Source organism: Mastomys coucha, unplaced genomic scaffold (genome assembly GCF_008632895.1).
Source record: "Mastomys coucha isolate ucsf_1 unplaced genomic scaffold, UCSF_Mcou_1 pScaffold2, whole genome shotgun sequence".
NCBI lineage: Eukaryota > Metazoa > Chordata > Mammalia > Rodentia > Muridae > Mastomys > Mastomys coucha.
In genome coordinates, this window is record NW_022196902.1 from 11,970,886 (window position 1) to 11,991,717 (window position 20,832).

General features: G+C 41.8%; 1 protein-coding gene and 1 pseudogene across 1 annotated transcript in view; one reads left to right on the forward strand and one right to left on the reverse strand.

Annotated features, from left to right (window-relative positions):
• Positions 1-2,958: 2,958 nt before the first annotated feature.
• Il20ra (interleukin 20 receptor subunit alpha) overlaps positions 2,959-20,832 on the forward strand; it is a 44,261-nt gene continuing 26,387 nt past the window's right edge. Inside the window, exons 1-2 of the mRNA XM_031380529.1 lie at positions 2,959-3,129; positions 3,585-3,945. Coding sequence (XP_031236389.1) covers positions 3,849-3,945 — 97 coding nt within the window. The 5' untranslated portion in view covers positions 2,959-3,129; positions 3,585-3,848. The remainder of the gene's footprint in view (positions 3,130-3,584; positions 3,946-20,832) is intronic.
• LOC116097810 lies at positions 13,797-15,016 on the reverse strand (annotated as a pseudogene).

The window sequence follows — 20,832 nt, forward strand, 5'->3', positions numbered from 1 at the left end:
GGTGTGGAAACACGTGGCCTTGTGGAGAGCTGTTAACTGCTTATCTGATGTGCGAACATATGGCCTTGTGAGAGCTGTTAACTGCTTATCTGGTGTGGGAACATGTGGCCTTGTGTGGTGCTTACCAGCACATTCACTTTGTGAGGATTCGGAGACTACTTTGCCCATTTTCCTCTTTGTATATTATGCTTCAAGTTACAACTCTCTTTCAGAGCTGGGATTGAACACAAAGCCTTATAAAAGCTAATAAAGTGCTCGACCACTGAGCATATCCAAGAATTACTTTTTAAAGAAACCATAGCCTGTTCCCCCAAAGAGAAGTGATTAAATAAAATGGTTTTGTGGAAGAGTTGGAGGGACAGGATTTTATAGGATTTTAGATATTTAGATATTGATAAAATTTGTATTTAAGCTGATGGTATAATAAAAATATTGCCATGGCTCTCTAAATTCCTCACAGAATAAATAACAAGACACTGAAAAGACCCTGGGAACCACATATGGCCTGGATGCTTATTGACCACCTCCCTAAGACTCTCTTTCCTGCATTTGTACCCCACCCTACAGCTGTTAACAGTAACTCCATCTCACCAAGTTTCTCCTGTACCATAGCCACTCAAGTTGACTTTAAAAGCAGTCACATTGCCGGGCGGTGGTGGCGCACGCCTTTAATCCCAGCACTTGGGAGGCAGAGGCAGGCGGATTTCTGAGTTCGAGGCCAGCCTGGTCTACAGAGTGAGTTCCAGGACAGCCAGGGCTATACAGAGAAACCCTGTCTCGAAAAAAACCAAAAAAAAAAAAAAAAAAAAAAAAAAAAAAAAAAAAAAAAAAAAAAAAAAAAAAAAAAAAAAAAAAAAAAAAAAAAAAAAAAAAAAAAGCAGTCACATTCATATAGGCCTGCCTCTGGCTGTACTTGATTTTCAGAAATGAGCATTTTTCTCCCATTCACTATGCAGTTTACAATCTAGAACCATAAACTAACAACAGTAAGCACTTCAGTTGACTTGCTCATCTATATAGTTCAAACTTCAAGGTTATTCACTGCATTTTCTTAAATGTAAGTGGCAAAGAAGAAAAATGTTAAAGATACAGACTTTGAAATTAGAGTAAGCAGACCTCCAGTTCCACTCCTATTGCTCTTAAAGAAGAAACATGTTCAAGCCTGTCTGCTTTCTTTAAACTTGGGTACTATGACTACTTCATAGAATTCATGGCATTAAAGGAGTCAGCGCATGTCAAATCCTTAGTGTAGTATCTGGCTCAAATGAAGCAATCACTAACTTCATCGTATTTATATTATAGATCATACTGAGTACGCTAGTTTCTCTTCAGTTGCTGTGATAAAATACAAAAAGCAGCTTAGGGTGGGATTTATTTCAGCCTACAATTCAAAGTTAAAGTCCATCGCCATGGGGAAGTCAAGGTAGGAACTTGTATTGGCAAGTTACACCACATCAACAATAGAAAGTTGAGAGAAAAGAATGTGTATACACTTACTTGCTTGCTTGCTTGCTTGCTTGCTTGCTTGCATCAGCTCAATTTCTCTGCCCGTACACAGGGCTGAACCTCCTGATTAAGGAATTGTGTTGCCTGTAGTGGTTTGGGTCTTCTACATCAATGATCTTAAGGCAGTCTCATACAGATACCCACAGGTCAAGCCAGTGCAGACAATTCCTAATTGAGACTCTCTTCCCAATTCGTGTCAAGCTGACAAAGCTAGGCATGCCTGGAAACTATTCAGGACTTAAAAGTGGAATAGGAAAATGTGTATTTTGTTGGTGTGTGTGTGTGTGTGTGTGTATGTGTGTGTGCGTGTGTGTATGTGTGTGCGTGTGTGTGTGTGTATGTGTGTGTATGTGTGTGTATGTGTGTATGTGTGTATATGTGTGTATGTGTATGTGTGTGTATGTGTGTGTATGTATGTGTATGTGTGTGTATATATGTGTGTGTGTATGTGTGTGTGTATGTGTGTGGAGTTAGTGCTTGGAAATGGGAGTTGCAGGATGATGCTGATTAGTTCCTGGGGTAATTTTTGGGTTTTGTTTTATTTTATAGAAACCCAGACGCTCTTAGTCCATTTGTCTCATAAGCTATGAATTTGCTGTGAAAAATGGTGACACGCTGTTGTGGTGTGGATAAGTTGAAGAAAATACCTATGTGACTGTTAATTCTCAGATCTTTGGAGGATACACTCAAGTTCATTTAGCCTAGGAAGAACTTTTTTTTTTAACCTGGAATTAACAGATATGCTTGCAAGTTAGAATGTAAGAGTACAAAAGACAAACACCACAAAAATACTAAAAGATGCTGAAGAAGTGCCCTAAGGTGAGCTCTGCGTGACAGGTTTAAAACAAGATATGGAACTCTCCTCTCCAGTGCATGGGAGACATCACCGAGTATGAACCTAGTGAGTCCGAGGGCCACACTCAGCCTTCCTGAGGACATAAGGAATCTGTTACTGTAGAAAGATCAGTCCTTACAAGTGAACCTTGGATTGGCCACCCATGAGTACTCCTAGGAAGAACACCACAGAGGGCAGGATCTGGCGGACTCCCGCTCTCTAGCCCAAAAGGTCAGGCTGTAGACTATCTCCCAAGAAATGTGTTTAAGTTGAGAAAGTGAGGTATATGTCTGCTTGAACTAGCCCCTTTAAGGCTATGGATGAATCATATTTAAACAGAAATGCATGCAAGTCCTAACATTGATATAAAAAAATATGTTGCTACCATACTGTCTCTTACAGTTTTCAGGAATTACATATGAATCAGTAGAAGGTACAGGAATTTCACTAAATGGAGATCCGGGCCCATGATAATTGGATCTGGCCAATGAGGCAAATCCTACTCGTATATGAAGAAGTTGGAAACTAGGACTAAAGGCTGCTAGACCTAAGATGCGTCTGGGAATTACTAAGAGAACAGCAAGTAAGCAGCAAACAGGTCCTGTCCCTCCTCCTCCAGTGCCCCTACCGGTGAGAACTAGAAGCACAACTGATAAGCAAGGCCTGCTTTAGTCCTCCAGAAGCCTTCATACCCAATCCAGGACTCTTAGGACTCTGAGCAGGAAGAAATCAGGAATGTAAGGCCCTCTGAAGATGGCTCATCTCTAACTGCCTCCACCACAAAAGGGGTTCGTTTGTTTGTCTGTTTTGTTTTCTTTTAGTTATTGAGACTCTTTTCTTCTTAATGTCTGTAGATCCAATTTTACAGTTACTTCGCACTATTTATGCATTTGCAACAGGAGTCTATGGAGGAAAGAGCGAGCATGCCTGAAGTACATGGTTAATTTGTTTATTTTCGCATTGTGCTTAGTATTTACAACTACCTAGGAAAAGGAGGAGCCCTGAGATCGGGGGCTTGCAGATCTTTGTCACAATGTTCCCAAGCTTTTCCTTGCTCTCTCTCTTAGCTAGGGGGTGGCTCTCTACGGCTTGGGAGACTTCTATTGTGTTTTGAGGTTGCCTCTGCTCTTCTGTAAAATGCAAAGACACCTGACTTCGGGGTTGTGGGAAGGAAATCTCGACCAAGGTAAAGCAGCATGTCCAACAGTAAATTGAGAAATATGTGCCCATTTCACCTTTCCAGCTTCTTCTTTCGGGATGAAACCCGACATTTCAAGTGAATGATAAGACTCTGCTGTGCTGGGATGAGCCCTTATCGATAGGCTCTGACCTCCATCATCCCTTGAAGCTTCTGGACTTCGAACTGAAACTCAGCCAGCCACCCTCCCGCGGACTCCCTGCGGGGGAAGCTGGTTGTGCGCCGGGGACTCTGGGCTCCATCGCCCGGGTCTCGAGGTTGGAGAGGAGCCCTGGGGAGGCCACGCAGGGTTCCTCGAGCTGACAGCCCATGCACACTCCCGGGACCCCGGCGCCGGGCCACCCGGCCCCGCCGCTGCTGCTGCTACCCACGCTGCTTCTGCTGCTGGCCGCTTCGGGAAGCGCAGGTAGGAGAGTCGCGCCTCCGGGGCAAGGGCTACCTAGCAGGAGCCTGAAAGGGCCCACGCCGGGCTCCAGCTGAATCCTAGCTGGGGCTGGGGGTACAGGGGTGGGAGTAGCCCTCTTGAGTGGCCCAAAGCTTGTACCTCGAGACTGGTGACCGTGACGGCGAGGGGTGGGGCGGCTCGCACTAAAACCTTGGCAGGTCCAAGACTCAAGACTCTAGCCTGTGGGAGCTTGGATCAGAGTTCAGAAAAGCCAAATCAGCCCCAAAGGGTAAGCCACATCCCATTCTCCTGGCAATACAATCCTGACACGCGCATATATTTATTTGCTTTTGAGAAATAACAAAGCATAAAACACTAAGACATAAAGCATTAGAGGGATTTTCCCTGTTTTAAAGTTTAGACATAACCGCTGGAATTCAGAAAACCAAGCTGAGTCACTAAAAAAGTTTCTTTTTCTTTCTTTCTTTTTCTTTCTGTTTTCCTGCCATATAAAAACATATTCTTTAAAAAGAATATAGGTACCTACCTACCTCAGCAAGTTATCTCGCGGTTTTAATTAGACAACAGCCATGAGGCTTCCCAAAATATCGATTGTAATTTTATAAAATTGACTCAGGCACCCGTGCCCTTCAGCCTGGAAAGAACAGCGAGTGGGGAAAAAACGTTGCCATGAGACTGCAATCATGGCATGCAGTCGTGAGGAAACATGAAGCTCATTATGTTCTCAGAGGCAAGCAGCATGTACGCTGGCCTTGGAGCGGTTTCGGAGCGGCATAGTCTATACAAAAGATTATTTTCTAAGTTCTAAATTTATGATTATATTTTAATAATTCAAGATAAGCCAAATGTGAAGAGGCTTATTCAAATATCCCTGATAGGAATTTGGTTTTTGTTTTTAAAGCACAGTTGAAGTTTATCATAAAAAGTTTAGACAGAGATCTGGGTACAGTCATCAAAGGGGATGAGAGACATACATATGTATACACACACGCGTTCGTATATATATATATGAATGATTAAGGGGAGATCTCCACATACAATGTGTGCAATAGAACTACCATACTGAACTTACTTGGTTTTAATCCAAGAAATAAAATTTGCTCACTAACTGAACAAAATGATATTAGAGGGCAGCAATACTCCTATCTTAAAAGCAAAATTTGAAGCAAACACACACACACCCCACACACACATATACACATACACACACAAACACACACACCCCACAGGGCTTTTTTTGATCTATGAGTCCCAGCATCTAGCATGGGACTGACTTCACAGGTACTCTCGTGAATACTAGGAAAACCAGTTAGAATGTATATTAGGTGCTTGGATACCATTCCCTCACTGAATCACTAAACCCATGGATAATCTTCACTTCTGCTACAATGTGGACTTTTAAGAACTGTATGACATTGGCACACACGAGTAGATAATACTTTAATTTGGGGACTTTTTGCACAAAATTCAGAGCTATACATGATAGTATTGATAGGATCAGGCTGTATTATCCCAGGACACCCAAAGAGAAATTGCATTGCATATGGCATCACATTTTATACACATTTTGATGTTTCACTTAAGATAAACCAGTACAGAAGTTTTGAATGTCCCTACGGTTCCCTAAGGGTAGTGTAACACTATTAATGACTCCCTACCTCTCTGGGAGAGGTTTTACCAGATTCATCCCTATGGCCTATTAACCTCGATCCTATAGATCATTCCTGTATCTCCACAAGAATAAGGAGCCATGATCAACATTATGGAAACAGACATCTTAAGCCTATAGAAGTGGGGACAATGAATTCCTCAGACAATGCCACAAAGGCTTCCACTGCTTTTGCAGTTTTCTAAATCCTGCAGTGTTCTATGTGACCTGCTCCCTCTTCTCTCTGACTCTGTGTGTGTGTGTGTGTCTGTGTGTCTCTGTCTCTCTGTCTCTGACTCTCTCTCCGTCTCTCTCTCTGTCTCTCTCTGTCTCTGTCTGTCTGTCTGTCTGTCTGTCTCTCTCTCTCTCTCTCTCTCTTGCCTTACCTTAATTACTCCCCTTCTTGTCTTTTCACAGTTCCCAGAGCAAGCCAAATGTCCAGGATCCATATTTGCAGTTCCCTCTGATAGAATGACCCTCCCTCATCTACCCTGGCTAACTTCCACTGAGTCAGCATCTAACCTCACTGTGCCTTCCTTTAATCTCCTAAGTGGAAAGCCAGGCTTCATAGGTCTTAACTGGTCATCCTATCCAACTGCTGCTTCTTTGAATTCCCCCTGCAATATCAGGAGGTAATTAATTACCTGTCCCCTGTTTGAGCAAGTCTCACAGGAAACTCACTACCCAGACAGGCCAGACGCCCTGCCCATTACTAAAAAGTCCTTCCATAAACAGACACTTGCTCTTTGTTGTTCTCATCTATTCTCTGTGTTTATTTTGAACTGAAAGGCCCCACAGGATAAGAATCACGTGTTCTCATCCAGGAGGCAGCCACCATACTTCAGCCCCTCTTTCACTCTCCATTCACAGCCTCTTACACAGCGTTGTGCCACGCCCCCTTTCTCCCACTACATCATCGGTGACTTCTTAGGCTGCCTCTCTGCAGAGCTTGATGGGATGGCTACCTTCGTAAAAGAAAAACCTGGCCAGACTGTCCTTCCCTTACCTACGATTTCTGCGACCTACAGGGACCCTCTTTTCATCTATTTTCTCTTCTGTGAGACAAACTCTGGCCAGACTGAGAATTTCATACTAGTAGACTTTTGCCTGTCTAGCAGGGGTGGCTGTCTGCTTGTCTCCTTGAGCTACAGAGAAAGTATGGTTTACTGTTCTCTCTAGAATTCCTGACGTCTGTGAGAGTGGGGTGTTAGTACAACCAAGGCAAAGTTTTAATTGATTTTATAGGTTGTCTGTACAGAGTTCGTCCTGCTTTTTGAGGGTGGTTATTACATTCCATCTTGAGTCACCAAGATGGATGGCTTTCACCGTTCTACCCACTACCTGATCTGACGCCAATTCTGCTTGTAGCACGGAGGATGGGAATAAATACTCTGTGTTGCCCCAGGCATACTTCGTTTCCTCATGAGTGTGTATGTCCTCCAGCTTCCTCTGTAGATGGAGAATCAGTCTCCTTCTACACAATTAAAGAATGAAATGTTTTGTCAGCAATGGATGCTTTCAGCACACTTGTTTACATGTTTTCACCAGTTAACTTCCCCCTTCCCCACTATGTAACTGTTCTCCCCACAGCCTGCCTCCTCCTTCTGGCTTCCAATTAACCTGGCAGTCCTTACAGAATTCTCTTAAATAAACATGGTATTCTTTCTGAGAAAATAGGTAACCACATTAATTATTTTAAAGCAGTCATAACAACGTACTACAAGCTGTGTGGCTTAAAAACACATAGCTTATTGCTCACGGTTGTGAAACTTGATGTCCAGGCACCAGGTGCTAGCAGGCTCACTCTTCCTAAGTCCTGGGGGAGGGGTTCTATTACAAGGGCGGCTTCCAGCTTTCAGTTGCTGGCAGTGTCAAGTGTTCCTAAGCATACTGCCCCAATCCCTGCCTTGTCTGATGACAGCAAGATGGTTTCTATAGTGAGAAAGGGGGACTGCTTCTCAACTGCATACACAGGAGCTTTTCCTCTTTAGTATCTTCAATGGTCTGTGTCCACTACTGAAAGGAAGTCTTGCAGAAGTGTCAGGCTTGGGAACAACATGTCACTGAGAAAGCTGAGAGTAGATATGAGGGCTTCTGTTTTACTCTCCACAGCATAAGCACACAGGAGAGCTTATCACAGTGCGCTCTCAGCACAGATGATGGTGTACACCTTTCTGCATCGGCTCACTCCTAAGATTGCTGCACTTGCTGACAGGAGCCTGGTATAGTGGTCCCCCAAGAGGCTCTTCCAAAGCCTGACCAACACAGATGCAGATACTAAAAGCCAAGCATCTGTCTGAGCACAGGGATCCCAAGGGAAGATTTAGGGGAAGAACTGAAGGAGCTAAAAGGGTTTTCAACCCCATAGGAAGAACAACAATATCAACTAACCGGATCCCCGGTTAGTCCCAGGTCCCCAAAGCTCCCAGGGACTAAACCACCAACCAAAGAGTACACATGTAAGAACCCCATGACTTTAGCCTCAGATATAGCAGAGGATGGCCTTATCTGGCATCAGTGGGAGGAGAGTCCTTGGTCCTGTAGAGACTCATTGCCCCAGCATAGAGTGATGCTATGGTGGGGGGTTGGGGGAGCACCCTCAAAGAGGCAGGGAGGAGGGGAGAGGATAGGGGCTTTCAGAGGGAAAACTGGGAAGGGGGACAACATTTGAAATATAAACAAATAAAATAACCAATTGTGTGTGTGTGTGTGTGTGTGTGTGTGTGTGTGTATGCACAAAGAAAAGAGATTGGTGCCTCTCTGGACTTAATGATTCATAGATTTAAATGCAAAATAGAATTTCATGTACAGAAGAATGAAGAATTTGAGGTGGTCAGATTACACAAAATGGACTTAGTGTTTTATACATCCACTTTGTGTTCTCAAAAAATTGAAATATATCCTCACTCAGTGTGATTTTTTTAAATAATTTTTCTTTGGTGGCTTTTCATTCATTCATTCATTCATTCATTCAGTTACACACATAGGAACTGTTCTAGACTCCTAACTGACTAGCAAAAGATCTTTTCTTCATGTAGTCTCCAGAGAAAGACAGAAATATCAGAATGCAAATGCCAGAACTGAGGGGAAAAACCTATAGAAACACAGAACAGGACATCTGATCTAGTCAGAGTGCAAGGGTGCGCCTCCGGTAGGAGAGGTCTTAATATAACATGTGCCTGTGGCAGTTTGAATCTGAAATGCCCCACACAGACTCACGGCTTGAATGTTTCTCCCCAGTCTATAGGCTGTCCTAAAGGCTGTCTGCTTAGGGAGTGGGCTTGGCATGCAGAAGTAGATCACTGGGGACAGAGTACTGTCCTTGGTTCTGGCCCACTGTTTCGGCTTCCTGGCCTATGCCAGGTGGTGTTTCCGCCTCTACAGGCAGAGCTGCTCCCATTTCCAACCTCTCTCATCACCATAAATGGAAACCCCTCCACATAATCTTGATCCAAAATAAAACCTTCCTCTCCTAAATTCTTCTGCTAGGTGTCCCTGTCACCATGGTACAAAGGTAACTAGGACAATGCACCATTCTTCCTACATAGATCAGAAGAAAAGACTCAACAGAAGACAAATACATCTTAATAGAAAAAGAAATATTAGATGTTTTTAGAAAAATGCATATAAATTCAGCAAATAAAAGTTTTCTGTCTTATTTTTATATATTACATCAGATATTCATATAATATTATACATATATTATATAATATAGATTTGTATTTACAAACTTAAATATTTAGAAATAATATATATATATTATTACAAATAATATAATTACATCAAATATTTACAATTTAGTATACACTAATCTTTTTAATTTAAATATTTTCATAAAACCTAAAGAAAGGTGAGTCTTACACTAAGCAAATTCTATCTGTAAATTACCTGGTACTAATGTTCTTTTTCACATACATTTCTTACTTACAAAACACATCTGAGTAAAGAAATGGCAACATGGCAGAAAGAATGTTCTTTCAGAAAGTGGTGGTTACTGAGTAGTGGGTAGGAGCTAGGAGTTCTGTGGGTACAGACCTACCTCCAGGTCACTGGCAGAACAAGTCACTGTGGTCTGCAGCCCTCTGTAGCAGCAACACATTGAATCAAACCACAAACAGTTAGGAAAAGGCACGTGTGTTAAGCTGTGGTTTTTCATAAAGATGCCATGTCCCACTTCCTGAGTCAACAGAGTTCTTGAAAGGTCTGGCTAATTTTAATGAATGCATGTGAACTGAGTGTCTCATCGACCCAGTTCATACCTATTCCTGGGAAAGTTCCAACTCTGTCAGTGTAACAGTGGATTGAGTGGTGCTAAGGTCTCTGAAAACCCAGGCCATCCACGGCCCCTGAATATAATATTTGGAAACAGGATCTTTGTGGATATAGCTTACAGACCTCATTACCCAGTCATTTGTATTTAGGCCAGACTGGTGCACTTACAGGAAGACAAGAGAACTCTGAAAGGTCTACTGGAAGCAGAGATGTACAAAGATTAAAGTTACAGCCACCATAAGCCCAGAAACCCCATAAGCCCTAGACACTAGAAGGCATGAGAGGCAAGTAGGCTTTCCAGGAACCTTTACAGAGAGCACAGCCAGAGGCCACCTTGGTTTGAGACCGTATAGCCTCCAAAGGTGCCTCTTCGTACCTTACAGCCACCCCTTTGTGGTACATCACCAGGGCAGCACTAGGAAACTGCCACTGGCTGTGGATTCTTCTCCATGAAAAATCATCTTGCTGCCTGCTTCTATACTGACTTTTTCTTTTTTTTTTCTTTTTTTTTTTTTTTCCGTTTTTTGAGACAGGGTTTCTCTGTATAGCCTTGGCTGTCCTGGACCTCACTCCATAGACCAGGCTGGCTTCGAACTTAGAGATCCACCTGCCTCTGCCTCCCAAGTGCTGGGGATTAAAGGCATGCGCCACCACTGCCTGGCCTGACTTTTTCTTTATTTGAATATTGCAAAATAGTATAAACACCTCAGTAAGCCAGCCTTCTTTGGGGCATACACAGCAAGTAGAGCCCCCATTCATTTTATTGCATCTAGCTTTACAAATTTCTCCAGGCATAATTCAACTCTAAAAAGGTCTACACTCATCTGGCTCACTCTCTGAAACAGCAATGCACCAGCTTACCATTAAAAAGGGGAGTCAGTCTATAGCCGTGGTTCTCAGCCTGTGGGTTGTGACCTCCTTGGGGTCACTTAAGACCACCAGAAAACACAGATACTTCTATTGTAACTCATAACCATAGCACAATTACAGTTAGGAAGTAGCAACAAAAATAATGTTATGGTTGGAGTCACCACAACATGGAGAATTGTATTAAAGGATTTCAGCATTAGGAGGGTTGAGAAGCACTGGTCGATAGAAAAGCCCTTTCTAACAGTGCTTGCGATGGCTATTAAACTCTATCACCACGGTGTTCAATTAGACAGTCTGAAATCTGTCAGCCTCATTTCCTCAAAGTCTAAGCCAAGAGTGAACAGAAGTAGACTCTATTGGTGACTTCCTTGAGACTTAAAACAACATAGGACAAGGCATGGACTGTGCTTCATCTGAGCAGTCAAAGGCCTTGTGTGCATCTGTTAAGATGACTGTGTGATTTTATTTGTCTTTTAGTCCATTTATATGGCTCGCGGTATTTATTGTATATATGGAACCTGAATCATTATATTTTCAAATTAAGGATAGTGTGTTTCTGTCTGTCTGTCTGTGTGCATGCATGCATGCGTGTGTGTGTGTGTGTGTGTGTGTGTGTGTGTGTGTGTGTGCATGCACATGTTGCATGTGTGAGTGTGGCATGTGTGTGTGTTTTGAATCCAGGCAGGAATACTTCACTATAATTCATTGATACAGATAGGGATGGAAGAGAGTCTGTTCTTCCCGCTCTCCCTCTACTGCCCTCTGTCCATCTTCTCCATCTTTAAATCACTTTGTATTTTATTTCTAACTCTCAATATATTATGACTTTAAAGCTCCCTCACATTTTTCTGTTGATTTTTTTTTCACACTTTTCTCTTGTTGGCTCTCTAAAGAGTTTAACAATGGTGATGTTGGTGAAGAATTATACCGCCTCTAGGATTGAGAACAGAAAGGAAGTTTCAAAGGGAGCTAAGAGTAAAATTGAAGATGTGGGCTGATATTAAAAGGTGTCTAGTAATTGAACTTGGTGCTTCTGATCACAATTCATTCCAACACTGTAGTGATCCCAGATGCTTTGACCTTAGCTGTATTCTTTCTGCCAGATTTATCTCTCGAAGGCATATAATCAAGGATTAGAGACACCAGCCTCCGTTGAAGTCTGCTTCTCCACAAGTACTATAAAAATCATTATTCTTTTTAGCACCTTAAACTGTGGAAAAATGGGCATTTGTTCTTAGAAAGCTCCTTTTCTAAAGAAGAAGGGAAGGGTAAACAAGAAGGGAAGGGGAAGATGACCCAGGAGATGCTGTGACAGAGGACCAGGGTCTGTAACAGACAACAGAGCTGCCATATTCAGATTAACCACAGCCACTTCCAAGGAGGCACCTGGGGCAGGTTGTGCACAAAACATCTCAATAGGGAGTGTCCTAAATTCCTTTTCTTCACAGTTGCAGGTAGAGTGCAACATAAGTCCAGAAATCTCAGCAACTAAGCTGAATCTCTGGGGAGCAAACATCAATTTCAAAAGTATTCATACCACTTTTAAGAAATGCTACACTGCAAAAGCAAAGCTTGGTTGAATCCAAAGACTGGATTTGTTGTTACTGCTGCTGCTGTTATTGTTGTTGTGGCTGTTACATGTTTAGCAGCTACTTAGAAAAACACTGTTACTAATAGGAAGAATATCCCAGATGCCCCAAGATAATCAGTACCATCAGTTTAAGTCTTTTAAACTGTTTTAAAGATACACTGTCTTTGATGCGTAGATTCCAATATATTCATGGGGGGGGGGGGAGTTTGAACAAGTCTCTATTTGAAATTCTACTTGCTTCAAGCACTAACAGTAAAATGCATAAAAACATGTTTAAGCACGTAGATTTGCATATTGAGGTGTGACTAAACAGAATAAAGCCAAGAGATTTTTGTTTGGTTTGGTTTGGGTTGGGTTTTGTTTGTTTGTTTGTTTGATTGTTTCTCTGCATGATTTACCTTTCATTCACCCACGTAAATGCACACATTCTGGGCAGGAGAAGGATGTTTTGTGTTATATTTTGTGGGGAAAACATGAATAGTCATTCCAGATTTGGAGCCACTGGCTAACTGTAGAAACTGTTGCCTCCGTGTCCAACCTGATGAAGCAGTGAGTATCTTGGGTTTACTTACCGGAGAGTAGATGACTAGGAAACAAGAGCATCTCTGAACAGTCCCATCCTAACACAGGGGACCACCTGGAGGAAGCTGCACCCCTGCTACCTCAAGTCACCTCCCACCTCTTACATACTCATCTTTTCTGACAGCTCCAAGACCAGGAGAAGCAGGTAGGGAAGGAGGGTGTGGTGGGCGGAATTCTGAGTGAACATCGTGTCACCCTCCTCTCCCTTCCTAGTGAGGGATGCTTACAGAATCATTATCACTGTCATAGATGGTGATGCCACTGCGTTGTCTCTGTTTCTTTTTTTTTTTCCATTCATAAAACTTTTATTCCACTTACATGAACTTTAATACATGTATTCTTAACAATTATGCTCGGATTGTTCATGAAAATTTCATAAGACATTAAAACAAAGCTAGCCATCATCTCAAGTTATTTCCCTGTTAACTATTTTTACAGCACATGCATGTTAGGCAAGTATCAAAAAGAAAAAAAAATCACAAAAGCAAAAACAAAACAAAACAAAAAACTTAAAAAAAAAGTTAAATACATGGGATTTTGTTTACCGCTGTGCTTGATACGTATGGAGCCGGGAACTTGTTTTTTACTGCATCTTTACTTTTACATTTGTTCTTAGATTGCCTAAAACATTTAAATACAAATAAAATGTGTAGCAAAAATAATGAAAGCAAACAGCAGGTAACTTTACAAATAATGGAATGTGAACCGTTTCTGCCCTTATCAGAGTAAATTGGGTCACAACTTTGTCTAGAGACGACTTCTGGGGCTGTGGTCAAGGGTGTGCACGCAGAGACACACGATCCTAGTGTGCATCCACAGGAAGTTTGTGTCACAGCCTCACAAGTGCTCCAAACCTTACAGTACCCACAAAGACTACACTCATGACTGGAACCCATTATCCGTTTATTCCCCGTCAGTGCACACCAATATGTAGGCAGTTTTCTTTGCTTAGACATGGAAGCAGTTTTAACACTGGCCCTTCTGAAGCCACAATGTACCAAAAGTACTATGCCAGACATGTAAAAATTCCACATCCCATATTGGCCACCTCAAGATGAAAACTAGTAACTTCCTAAAGTTAACTGGCTCTACTCCCCTAATATTAAAACATAAAAACCACATGGGAAATATAGAAATTCAAATAGAAGTAACATAAACCTGTCATAAATCGTAAACAAAAAAACTATCTGTGGGACAGCATGGATGACAAATGGTCTACTGTGTAAATTTTAGAATGAGGCAGACAAAGGTTGGAAGGCCGGTTAATTTTCCCCTCCTTCTCCTGCTTCTGCTTCGTCTCCTTGGGTATCCGATGTCCACAATGTCAGGTTGTCTCTCAGTAACTGCATTATTAGCGTGCTGTCTTTGTACGACTCTTCACTTAATGTATCAAGTTCAGCAATGGCTTCATCAAAAGCTGTTTTTGCAAGAGAGCAGGCTTTCTCTGGGGAGTTCAGGATCTCATAGTAGAACACAGAGAAGTTGAGGGCCAGACCCAGTCTGATGGGGTGTGTCGGCTGCATCTCCTTTTTGCTGATTTCAAATGCTTCTTGGTATGCTTGCTGTGACTGGTCCACAATTCCTTTCTTGTCATCCCCAGCAGCAACCTCGGCCAAGTAACAGTAGTAGTCACCCTTCATTTTCAAATAGAAGATTTTGCTTTCTGGTTGCGAAGCATTAGGGATCAAGAACTTTTCCAAAAGAGACAGTACATCGTTGCAGATGTCTCGAAGCTCAGTCTCGATCTTCTTTCTCTCTGTATTCTCGAGCCATCTGCTGCTTTTTCTCAGCGCCTTCAGTCTTCTGCTCAATACTTGAGACGACCCTCCAAGATGACCTACGGGCTCCTACAACGTTTTTATAAGCAACAGAGAGAAGGTTCCTCTCCTCATTCGACATCTCAGCTCCTTGCTCAGTGACAGACTTCATGCAGTCTGCCATGTCATCATATCGCTCTGCCTGCTCGGCCAGCTTGGCCTTCTGCACCAGCTCATTTTTATCCATAACTGGATATTCTGTGTCTGGAGTGGGTGGCGGCACACGGACCCGGCTCGGCAGTCTCTGGGCGGCGGCGGTGGCTGCGAGGCTGAGACTCTGTCCCTGATCTGGCTGCTCCTGTCTCTGTTTCTTTTGTCATTATTTGGGGCTCAAGCATTCTGTAGGTTACCATAGCAATCTCTGTCCCGATGATAGCTAATGGTCAGGTTATATATATATATATATGAAAAACATATATATATATAAATGTATATATATGTGTGTGTGTGTATATATATATACATATATATGTGTGTGTATATATATACATATATATATGTATATATATACATATATATATGTATATATATATACATATATATGTGTGTGTGTATATATACATATATATATGTATATATATGTATATATATATATATATATATATATACACACATATATAGTGAAGGGTAACTCCCTAGACTCAGAATTTCTGCTCTGTGAGAAGGGAACCTTGTGTGTATTTCTGTTCCCATGATATCTTGCTGCCTATCATAATTTTTATTTTTAGTCCATAGTAACTACCCACTACTGCCTCACTGATGAATTACGGTTGTGGTTTTCCACCACAAAAACTTCAAAGAAGTAGCTTATCCTGTTGACTTTCTTCTGCCCTTAGAAATTACCATCTTTAACATGCAAAATAGAATGATCCCATCATTTTTAATTCCACAACACTGCTCTTTGGAGTATTCCTGAAGGCAGTGGGTGAGTATTCTAGCAAACAGAACCAAGGACACTTGAGCTTATGCATCTGCCAAATAACTGAATTACTCAGAGCAAGTCATCCAGCCTCCCTAGGCTCCTATCTAGCCAGCTATAAAATGAGAATAGTTACTATGGAGGATAATGCCAAACTAGCAATTATTTTATTCAGCTCTTTCTTTGTGCCATGCTCTGCCAAGAATATTGTTTAATTATAGAAACAAACCCAAGAGGCGGGCTGATTGTTATATTGTTGCAAGTGAAGAAATTGAGACAAAAAGTTAAGTAACTTACTTAGAGTATGTTTAATGAGTGGTAAAAATAGACGTAGGCTCCAGTGCATATCTAGAACCTCTCTGACCTGCTCATGTGAAAACAATTATCTGCAGCCAATGGATACAGTAACTGGCAGTGCCCTATATAATGGACAAGTCAGAGAAACTGAGGCACACACAAGTAAAACAGAGAGGACTTAGAAATAACAGCAGGGGTAGCTGGAAGAAAATCAAGTTCAAAGGGACTGATGTTAACGCCAAAACATGCAGTTAGGTAATGTGTGTGTTTCTTCCCAGATAAGTACTGAGTCCCAAAATACTGTTAGGAGTTATTTTTCATGGATACTTAGTGTGCAATTAGCTAGGAGAGGAAGAGACAGCCGCTAATATATTTCAAGGTAAATGGTTTACAATTTGCAACAGAAAAACTCCTTTCTTTCCAGAGCCCCGAAGTCACACCAGTGTTTCAGATAACTCACTTGAAAGCAGTCGAACCTGTTTCGTTCTTTTGGAGATTAAGACAGACTCATTATGTCTTTTCACTTCCTGAAATGGGCTAATCACCCTCCGGTGCTTTTTGTACTCAGTGCCTTTAACCTTGTTTCCTACAAATAGCAAACTCACCCAGGGCTGAGAGGTTTGTTTTGTGCTGTGTTGTGTTTTCCCTTACAAGCCTATTAAGGTGTTTCCCTATTGAGAACTGAGTTTACAATACGTACCAGCCACTTATCATGGACTGTTCTTCCTTCATTAAAATGATAATCATCAAACAGCTGCCAAGCACCTGCAGGTCATTGCTCCTGTGCCACGTAAGCACACCCCGATGATTTCAAACTATACATCAAACTATACATCAAAGATTTGGTGGCTCAAGCAGTTTCACCACAATTGAGATGCTCAAGTGAGTCTGGGGTCTGCACCAATGTCATGATTCTGTCAGCATGACAGGTCCCCACCATAGCTTGACTCCCAACAGCACATTTGTCATATATATGGTGTACTCAAAGACTTTTAAGACATGGTGTCTCACTCTGTAATAACTCAGAGCCCTGTGATTCTTTATTTTACCAGTTTAGAGAAACAGAGTGGGCTTGGGCATCTCGGAACAATTTTTTTCCTGGGCAAGGCTGGGCAGGATGTCCTCCATGTTGAGATTTTTGTAGGTAGTCGCAGGCTTGAGCAGCTTCTCACATAGTACCCAGACATGGCTGCATTTGGCCCCTCCCCCCTCCTTGTCTCAGTCTGCTTCCTATTGCTTGTGGAACGTGATATCTGTAAGAATGTTGAAACTGAAAAAAGAATGAAGAAAGGAGAAAACTACGAGGAATGCCAGAATCTACTTGCCCTGGCTCTTGGAGAAATGCATCTTTTGAGAGTGCAGCAGGCATGAATGTGTACCTTTTCCATGGTATAGCAAAATGGAAATACCTTTTAGCCTCAACATTTAAAAAAATATTTACTTTATTATGTATTTATCTCTCACACACATGCACACACGCACCTGAGCATGCACAGCTGCAGGTGGCCCCCAGAACCCAGATAACGCATCAGATCGCCAAGAACTGGAATTACATGCAGTTCTGGGCTGCCCTGGGGTAGGTGGTAGGAACAGAACTCTGGTCCTCTGCAAGAGCCCCAAATGCTCGTACCTGCTGAGCCATCTCTCTCAGCCTCTAAACTGAAACAGAAAGTAATGTTTTTGGTATTAGCTTTGAGACTAGGAGGAAAATATCACATTATTCTGCCAAACCTAGACAAGCACATCCCAGACAAGTCTTAGAAACCATGTAACAGTTGCGTTTTATAAAACCCACCTAACAAACCCAGGCACAGCTGAGGATGACTGTACCTCCCCTATTCTGAAGGTTAAAGCTGCAGAGGGGTTCAATCCCAATTACCACAGTACCAGTCAGTCAGTCAATCAAATAATGAAACTATATTAGGGTCACAAGTCTCAGTTTTACATTCTTTTTTGGAAGGACCCAAGCGCAGACACAGGACTCTATTTCAAAGCTGTTTTGTAGATTAAACAGAACTCCTTGTTTCCTTCAAAAATTTGTTCAGGGTGCTATAAAAGACACCACAGATGGGAGACTTCTAAACAGCAGAAACTAATTTCTCATAGCTCTTGAGACCAGGGCTAGAAATTCCAGTTAAATTGAGATACCAGTAGATCTGGTGAAAGCTCTCTTTCTAATACAGAGTCCACCACTCACTTTCTTAGCATCTTCCCCTGGCAAAAGGTAAAAGGGATCTATTTGTGGGTCTTTAAAAAGAAGGGACGGGGCTGGAGAGATGGCTCAGTGGTTAAGAGCACTGACTGTTCTTCCAGAGGTCCTGAGTTCAATTCTCAGCAACCTCATGGTGGCTCACAAGCATAATGGGATCTGGTGCCTTCTTCTGGTATGTCTGAAGACAGCTACAATATACTCATATACATAAAATAAATAAATGACTTTTGAAAGAAAGAAAGAAAGAAAGAAAGAGAGAGAGAGAGAGAAAGAGAGAGAGAGAAAGGAAGGAAGAAAGAAAGAACATCAATAGCATCCATGCAGCTTAGCCTGTATAACCAACCTAATCATTTCCCCAAAGCCCCACTTTCAAATATAACATTGAGCATTCAAGTCTAGCATGTGAATGGGAGCACATTTGGCACCAAAGTATAAGAGGGGAAAATAGGCACCAGGAGGTCCATAAATATAAATGAGTTAGTTCACAAGTATAGACAAACAGTTTTTAATTTTCAAGTCCATTAAGTTGACAAACACTTCCCTGCCGATCTCTTACAGCTTTGTTGAGATGGAGATCTTTTTAATTTCTAAAACTCAAAGGGTTCTAGCCCCTACAATAGTCAAGAAAACCAAAAGGGAGCCCATAATTCCAGCATGTTCCATGGGTCTGAAGAGTTCCATATTCCTTCTATCCAGTTTTCACCCAGATACATGTCTGTTGTCAAGAATGGTCAGTGGCATGAAGACCACAGCGAGGTATAGAACCCCATACCATAAGATGGAGAGATGGCTCAGAGGTTAAGAGCACTGGCTGCTCTTCCAGAGGTCCTGAGTTCAATTCCCAGCAACCACATGGTGGCTCACAACCATCTGTAATGGGATCTGTAATGGGATCCAATGCCCTCTTCTGGTGTGTCTGAAGACAGCAACAATGTACTCATATACATAGAAAATTAAAAAAAAATAAGATTTGTCTTTATTTAAAAAAAGAATATTGCTAAAACCATATAGTACAAGCTGATACTCAGTAAATGATGTGCAGCTAAAGTAATGGTAATGTTTTAATTCCAAAAGACATAGCAGACACAGAGCAGGAATATCTAAGGACATAAAAGACCAGACTAATGGAAGATGATTAGATGTGGCTGGTAAACTTGGTGCATTTGGGAAAACAGCAAAGAGAGAGACCAGGGCTGCCCTCAAAGGATCTATGTACCATGTAGATCTGTAACCCTGCATTCTGATTCAGAAAGTTTAGAATTAAGGGTGTGGCATCTGTGGATCAAAGCATTGGAGTTGTGCTTTCAGGCCATAATCTATGGAAACAGTGCTGTCTTTTGTAACGTTTAAATTGGAGAGTGGCTTCTGTTAATGATGCAGATGTGACTTATTTTTATTTTAATGTTGATTATTTTATCTTAGCAGTATGAGCTTACAAACATAACTCATTGCAAATGTAGCAGTTTCCAAACTTGAAATTTTCCCTAAAATTTTGTACTTTCTTTTTTTTTTTTATCACAAGAGACTTACTAATTATCCTATTACTTTTCTTTGGGGAGAATTATGTAGGTGTAAGTGTGTGTCTGTGTGTGTGTGTGTGCATGTGTGCATGTGTGTGTGTGTGTGTGTGCACACGTACAGATGTGTATACATACACATGGAGACCAAGTGCTGTTTCTCAGAAGCTGTCTACCTTGCTTATGGAGATAGGATTTCTTCCTGGGACCTGGGCTCACAAGCCCAGATATAAAGAAGCTCACACTTGGATTTTACATGCCTTCTGAGGATTGAACCCGGGTCTTCACGCCTGCATGGCAAGCACTTGACTGAGTGAGCCATCTCCCTACTTCGTGTTTTCCTTTTTCAAGTATTTTTCTTGCCTTTTAAAAAGAATGTTGTTCCTGTTTTTAATTATTTTTGTATCACTGAAACAAGCAAAGGGACAATGGTCCCTTGCTATATCTTCACCTGTCCATCCCACAGTGCTCTCTGTCCCAGCTCTACATGATGTATTGGTCCATTGCCACCCCCAAGCCGGCATTGAGATGGAAACCTTGCCTGCTCCCTGGGGTGATGCTGGGATAATCTCACTAGACTCCACTTCTATTCTATCCAGCCCTTTCAAACCTGTACTCAAACCTCACTCCAGAGTCAGGTCATCCACTTGAACATAAATAGACTTCCTGTTGAAGATTGGACCACTTTCTCATTGAGCTTCAAATGTCGTCCAGGTGCCTTCTCAGGGTTTTAGAGATTAGAAGGATTTAACATCTTCCAGCACCATCTTGGACAGGCCCCATTCAGCATATTTTCAGCATCATCTATGTTTTGAGAGCTTCAAGAGCTCTGCCTTCTTGGACGGCTTTTCCTATCCAAGCCCTGCTTTCTCCTTAAATCCCTTTTCCAAATATGTTCTGTGACTCACAATTATAACATACACCCTTGTCTGATCACTACTGTATAAGAATGTACCTGTTTGTTTGTTTAACTAACTAACTAACTAACTAACTAACTAACTAACTAACTATTTAGTGCTATCTTTATTTCCATTGGCCAGAGGCTGTATAAGGGCATACATCCATCTGATAAGCCACTTTTAGATATCCACAGAGTGAGCCCCTGGCATTGGCTCCTGGCTTGAAATGACAGATTTTATTCCTTGGTGTTTTAGAAGCTAGA